Below are 7,255 nucleotides of genomic sequence, written 5' to 3'. Positions count from 1 at the left end.
AAAAACAGCTTGGACCAAAGGATCTGTTTCTGTGCTGTAAAACTGTGTGACTCTCTAAAGGCCACAGCTTGATATCACTACTCCCAGTTATTAACTATGGTAAAGATGTGGTTATGGGGGTAGGGTGGGGTCTATATCTGGGTGGGATGTGCTTTGGCGAGTTGTTGCAGGCCGATGGGCTGAATGACCTCTATCTATACTGGAGAAATTCTATGTACTGTAAATGAAAATGAGACTTTTTAGACTATTGTCAGTCTCTCACACTCTAAAGCAGTTTGGATAATTTCCACAACTTTTATTCGATGGTAAGTTCTGTGAGTGCAGAACTCATCTTGTTTCTTCCATTTACTTATACGGTTTGTGTATTTGGGAAGTATTCTCTACCTGTCAGTCTGTGCTATTCAATAGGCCTGTGAATACAGCTTATTGTCCTTCAAAACTCTGCTCAGATGTGACAGACTGTGAACAGATGAGAGCCATATTGACTAGTGAGGAACTTGGAAACTAACATTTAATTAGGAGAAAGTGAGGACTGCAGGTGCTGAAGACCAGAGTTGAAAAATGTGATGCTGGAAAAACACATCAGGCCAGGCAGCATCCGAGGAGCAGGAGAATCGACGTTTCGGGCATAAGCCCTTTAGGAATCCTGAAACGTCGATTCTCCTGCTCCTCGGATGCTGCCTGGCCTGATGTGTTTTTCCAGCATCACATTTTTCAACTCTGGTCTTCAGCACCTGCAGTCCTCACTTTCTCCTAATTAAATGTTAGTTTCCAAGTTCCTCACTAGTCAATATGGCTCTCATCTGTTCACAGTCTGTCACATCTGAGCAGAGTTTTGAAGGACAATAAGCTGTATTCACAGGCCTATTGAATAGCACAGACTGACAGGTAGAGAATACTTCCCAAATACACAAACCGTATAAGTAAATGGAAGAAACAAGATGAGTTCTGCACTCACAGAACTTGCCATCGAATAAAAGTTGTGGAAATTATCCAAACTGCTTTAGAGTGTGAGAGACTGACAATAGTCTAAAAAGTCTCATTTTCATTTACAGTACATAGAATTTCTCCAGTATAGATAGAGGTCATTCAGCCCATCGGCCTGCAACAACTCGCCAACGCACATCCCACCCAGATAGAGACCCCACCCTACCCCCATAACCACATCTTTACCATAGTTAACCCACCTAGTCTGAGCATTGCTGAATATTGCAGGGCAATTTACAATGACTAATCCAGATAACTTGCACATGTTTGGACTGTGAAAGGAAACTAGAGCACCAAGTTTGAAGATGTAGGTGTACTGTACCTTTAAGAAAGTTATCAGCCAGTAGAACTATCGGACATCACCAAGTGTTCCGAAAAAAGACAAAGTAACATTTAGTCAAAGAACCCAAGTAGCTGTTTGCCTGGAGACAAAAACATTTGAATTCAACCAAATGTTTGAATCCCGAAAATATCAAATTCCAATCCAGTCTGAATTGAGTATATTAACAATCTTAAAAGCCAATGACACATGTGAAGCTCTGGAGGTATAAGACTGGGTAAAATTGAACAGTTAGGAGGCGAATTGCCAAGCCACCAAGCATGTAAAAAGACTCCCTGAAAATTAGCTCTCTTAAAGGTACCTTTATCGATCAGTGACCTGTGAAGCACAATCTTCAAGAAGAACAAAAGACAACCCGAATACAGAAAAGTACCAAAAGCTGCCTGGTTTTGAGATAAACTGTTTTATTTTGTAAATCTTTATCAGGAGTTCTCTCGGACGAGTATTATAGAAGATAGGTTAGAGGAAGGAGTTGTAAATACTTGTTAGTTAATCACTCTCTGTTATATTTTAATAAATAAAGCTGTTAATCTTTATTTTAACTGGTTCTAGGCCTGTCACATTTTCACAGATTACTGCATGGGATAAATCTTTTCAGTGTTGCTGGTTTTAAATTAGCAAAGGGGTTTACCCCATGTCGTATCAAAACCAATGCAGACACGGGGAACATGTCTGTGTGCAATTTGCACAATGAGCCAAGGCTGGAATTGAAACTGGGTCCCTAGCACCAGTGTGCCACCATGTTACCCTGACATGGATGGCAATAGATAAAATCTTATTCATGTTGAGCAACAGAGACTTGAAGTAAAAACTGCTCCTGCAGTTTCTGGCAAGTGTCATGTTAAACAGAGCCAAATATTATAAGTATACTCATTTACTCACAGCACACACACTGAAAGATACTTTCAAATGCACTCATCCATTCATTTAGTTGAAACTGTCAGGTACAGATTGTAAACTGCACTCACATTGGAGAAAACTGCATTCACATTGGAGAAACTGACAGGTATAGATTTCAAACAAAGTTCTCATATTCTTTAGGAAAACATTTTGATAACACTCATATTCTCAGAGCTGATAAAAATGTCACTGACTTCTCATTTTTCTTATTGCCTTCTGCGTTGAGACATTTAAACTGGCACAAGCCTGAAAGAAATTAATAACTAGTGTATATACCCTGCAATTGCTTGACAAATGGAAGGCATCACTCAGCTTTCACTTTATCTCTAACTTACTGTGTGCTCGCAGATCGCATGCTGACAGATTCAATTGTGACATAACAGGGATGGAGTAAAAAAAAATCATTTGATCTGAAAGTTAGAAATATTGAGATATTTGCTGTCTCACATGCCAGTGATTGACAGGTCTCCTGGATATATTTGAAGGGGGTTTGGCCTGGCTCACTCGCACACTGCATTGTAAAACCTGAGACAAATGGCAGCTCTCGAGATGACTCAGAACAGTTGATACCAGATTAGCTGGAAACAAACCCTCCAGAGACCTCCAAGTAAACATTTGTGTTACATATAGATCGCACAAGCACTCATTGGAACTACCATGACTGCTTTCCGTTTCACCCCAGCCCCTGTACCCTCCCCTTTCAATTAATTCATTATCAGCCATCACATGGTCAACCCATATGGATATGCAAATTAGGGGTAGAAGTAGTCCATTCGGCCCCTCAAGATGATGCTGCCATTCAATACAATCCTGGCTAATCTGTTTACGTTTCGAATGTCACATTCCCATTGGCTTCCAAAGTCCCTTGGTTCCCAGGCCCTCTCGCTTTCTCTCACAAACGTCATTACCAGCTATCACAATGAGACACTGGTTATTTTCAAAAATCGTGTTGTGCAATGCAAAAGGGTCTAAAGCGATGTGCAAACTGAGCAAGGATGATGTGACAAATAAACCTTTTCACCCAGCGAGTAGCATGCGCCTGGAATGCACTGCTTGGCATTCAAGAGTGAATTGGATGTTTACCTAGAAATGGTGTGCAGGGAGAGAGAGAAAAGGCAGGGGCACTGGCCGACAGGGAGATGACACGGACAAAGAATCCCTATAGAATCCCTATAGTGTGGAAACAGGGCCTTCAGCCCGACAAATCCACACCGTCGCTCCGAAGAATAATCTACCCAGACCCATTCCCCATTATTCTGCATTTACCCCTGATTGATGCACCCAACCGACACATCCCGGAACATTACGGGCAGTTAGCATGGCCAATCACCTCCCTGCACGTCTTTGAATTGTGAGAGAAAAACTGAGCACCCGGAGGAAACCCACTCAGACACGGGGAGAATGTGCAAATTCCACACAGTCAGTCGCCCAAAACTGGAATCGAAGCAGGGTCCCTGGCGGGTGAGGCAGCAGTGCTAACCACTGAGAATGGCGGGAAGCTGTGTTAATTCCAGCGCAGACAGAGGACCAGAAACAGACATGCGGAACTAGAAACACACCCTTCCACTCCCACATCATCACAACAAGGAACAAAAGGAAACTGAGCCAATACCACAGTCACTTTCTGTGTCACAGACATGAAACAAATCTCCCTCAGTCAGACTGACAGGAACAGAATCACCATCCACTGCACATTTCGTTGCAGATTCTGACAGATCCACATTGGATCCCACTTTACCCAATCACAGAGACTGAGTGTGTGGGAATGATTCCTTGTAAACTACCCAATCAGGAACCAGGCTTTCCCCCATCCCTCATTAGCATTGATGACGTCGTCAGTCAATAAAAAGGGAACTCCGAGCCCGCTTTCTCTTATTCTGTGTCTGAGAGTGAGCGGCGCTATGGCTGATGAGAAGAAAGCACAGCAAGCCTCCAAGAAGGGCGCGAAGAAAATCATCAAGAAGGCGCCAGCGAAGGGCGGTAAGAAGAGGAAAAGGACCAGGAAAGAAAGTTACGCCATCTACATCTACAAAGTGATGAAGCAGGTTCACCCCGACACCGGCATCTCCTCCAAAGCCATGAGCATCATGAACTCGTTCGTCAACGATATTTTCGAGCGCATCGCGGGGGAGGCTTCCCGCCTGGCCCATTACAACAAGCGCAGCACCATCAGCTCCCGGGAGATCCAGACCGCCGTGCGGCTGCTGCTGCCCGGGGAGCTGGCCAAACACGCCGTGTCGGAGGTTACAAAGGCGGTGACCAAGTACACCAGCTCCAAGTGAGGGACCGCATTGTACTGAGACAAACACATCCACAACCCAAAGGCTTTTAAGAGCCACCTGCAACTTCCCAGTGAGAGCTGAATCCTTTTTTTAAGATTGGTTAGTTTTAGTTTACATATGATTCTTCACAAGATAATTTTATTTCGAGTGCTATATTTGTTTACATAAAAGCTTTGCAAACTAATGAGATATGGCGGGGGGAAGATAGCAGAAACAGCCTCTTCTCTGTCTGTAGAGAGTGGGCCGATTAAACGTCAGTGAGTTTTTTTTTTATCTTGTTTATTTAACGTTGCTAAAAGCCCTGGTAGAATGTCAATACTTATTTTCACACCTTGCAAACAACCACCTAATGAAGGAGTAGCGCTCCGAAAGCTAGTGCTTCCAAATCAGCCTGTTGGACTATAACCTGGTGTTATGTGATTTTTAACTTGGCAAACAATACATACTTGTCCATATCTTTCATCGCATGCATTTTACCATCTGATTTTTAAAAAATATTTGCAATGCGCGGGTATAATCTGATTTTTCAAAATACAAAATCTTTCTGCTGTCGGTGAGAGGTTTTCAAAGGGAACCGAGAGAACACCAAAACAGCTGCCGGATTGACCATCTGATTTTTAAAAAATATTTGCAATGCGCGGGTATAATCTGATTTTTCAAAATACAAAAACTTTCTGCTGAGAGAACACCAAAACAGCTGCCGGATTGAAATGTGATGATTTTGCTGAATCTGAGAGCGAGAGCAATAAGGGAGGACAGCTTTAAAATATCGTCTAAACACCGTGTTCGTCATCGATACTGAGCCGGAAGAATGTTGTGTGCTGCTGTATCAGCATGCCGGGGTGCTACTGATATGTGAAGTGAGAAGTCAAGTGCGGACTGCAGTGTTTGGCTTGTATCGTTTCAGCTTCTTAAGGCTTAGAAAATTACCCACTCAAGATCAGAAATGGACGGATACAGGTCGGCAAATGAGGGAGAGACAGATCGAGTGAAATATACATTTTTAAACTAAAAGTAAATTAAGACACGACTATTTTATAAAAACTTCCTCCGTTTTTTGTACTTCATTTTTCAATATAAAACACACTCCTTTGTTTGTAAATTGGCGGGCATTTCAAATTGGAGAAAAGCGGTTGATAATTTAGCGCTGGTACTTTCCACCCTCTCCCCGTGCCCTCTCCGGATTGGGGAATGAGGCAGATATCTGATTGGGTAATTGGAACAACATTAGGCAGGGCTGGACAATGGGACCAATCAGAAACGGCCGCCCCCACCATTCCTCCCGAAGGTATAAGAGGCCGCAATGTGGGCGGAGGGTAGCATTCTCTCTGAAAGTGCTTGTGAGATTGTGATCATGTCCGGAAGAGGAGGAAAGGGCAGTGGGAAAGCTCGCTCCAAGGCGAAGTCTCGGTCGTCCCGGGCTGGCCTGCAGTTCCCAGAGAGTATTCTTGAATCTGACAACCCAAAGGCTCTTTTAAGAGCCACTCACAGCATCTGTAAAAGGAGCTACACTGTCATCTCTGTCAGGTTTATTTTACTTTTAACGTGGATAAGCTTGAACTTTGAACCTGAGATCGGTCAATTACTATCGCCTTGTTGTTGAATACTTGTGGTTTGGAGATACTGATGTTGGACTGGGGTGTATAAAATTAAAAATCAGGTTTATTTGTATGCACTAGTTTTCATCACGTGCTTGTAGAATGTAAGATCGTAAAGTTCTGTGATTTAGGCACAGTCCCCATGACTTGTCCTACCTGCCTATCTTCTTTTCCACCTATCCACTCCACCGTCTCCTCCCTAACCTATCACCTTCATCCCCTCCCCCACTCACCTATTGTACTCCATGCTACTTTCTCCCCACCCCCACCCCCACCCCCCTCTTGCTTATCTCTCCACGCTTCAGGCTCTCTACCTTTATTCCTGATGAAGGGCTTTTGCCCGAAATGTCGATTTCGCTGCTCCTTGGGTGCTGCCTGAACTGCTGTGCTCTTCCAGCACCACTAATCCAGAATCCGTGATTTAGATGTTTCAGTAAGATCAAAGAAATTGGCAAAAGAGATGGGGGGTGTGGCATTGTTAGTCAAGGACAGTATTACGGCAGAAGAAATGACATTTGAGGATTCGTCAATTGAGGTAGTATGGGTTGGGATTAGAAACAGGAATGGAAAGGTCACACTGGGAGTTATCTATAGGCCTCTCATTAGTTCCAGAGATTTAAAGGAAAGGATAGTAAAGATGATTCTCAATAACAGCAAGAGTGACAGTAGTTGTTATGGAGGACTTCAATTTCCCAAATATTGACTGGGAATACTATCGTTCAAGTACTTTAGATGGGTTAGTTTTTGTTCATTGTGTGCAAAAGGGTCTTCTGCCACAGTATGTAGACAGGTCAACAGGGGACAAAACCACATTGGATTTGGTACTGGGTAATGAACCTGGACAGGTGTTAGATTTGGAAGTAGCTGAGCACTTTGGTAATGATCACAATTCGGTTATGTTTAGCGATGGAATACGTATACACCGGAGGGCAAGAGCTACAGATGGGGGGAAGCCACTTACAATGTGATTAGACAAGATTTAGTATGCATAGCATGGGGAAGGAAACTGCAAGGGATAGGCACAATAGAAATGTGGAGCTTCTTCAAGGAACAGCTACTCTGTGTCCTTGATAAGTATGTAACTGTCAGGCAGGGATGAAATTGTCGAGTAAACCTTGGTTTATTTAGGAAGGAGAACTGCTTGTCAA

The 7,255-nt window shown here is 43.3% G+C and overlaps 1 protein-coding gene across 1 annotated transcript; it reads left to right on the top strand.

Annotated features, from left to right (window-relative positions):
- Window positions 1-4,038: 4,038 nt before the first annotated feature.
- LOC122546791 (histone H2B 1/2-like) lies at window positions 4,039-5,075 on the top strand. Its single transcript, XM_043685424.1, has one exon. It carries the CDS (start codon window positions 4,054-4,056, stop codon window positions 4,507-4,509), a length of 456 nt encoding a protein of 151 aa, XP_043541359.1. The 5' UTR covers window positions 4,039-4,053; the 3' UTR covers window positions 4,510-5,075.
- The last annotated feature ends 2,180 nt before the right edge of the window (window positions 5,076-7,255 follow it).

Source organism: Chiloscyllium plagiosum, unplaced genomic scaffold (genome assembly GCF_004010195.1).
Source record: "Chiloscyllium plagiosum isolate BGI_BamShark_2017 unplaced genomic scaffold, ASM401019v2 scaf_8327, whole genome shotgun sequence".
NCBI lineage: Eukaryota > Metazoa > Chordata > Chondrichthyes > Orectolobiformes > Hemiscylliidae > Chiloscyllium > Chiloscyllium plagiosum.
The sequence above is the reverse complement of the archived record's forward strand: the minus strand, read 5'-3'. Positions and strand labels throughout refer to the sequence as shown.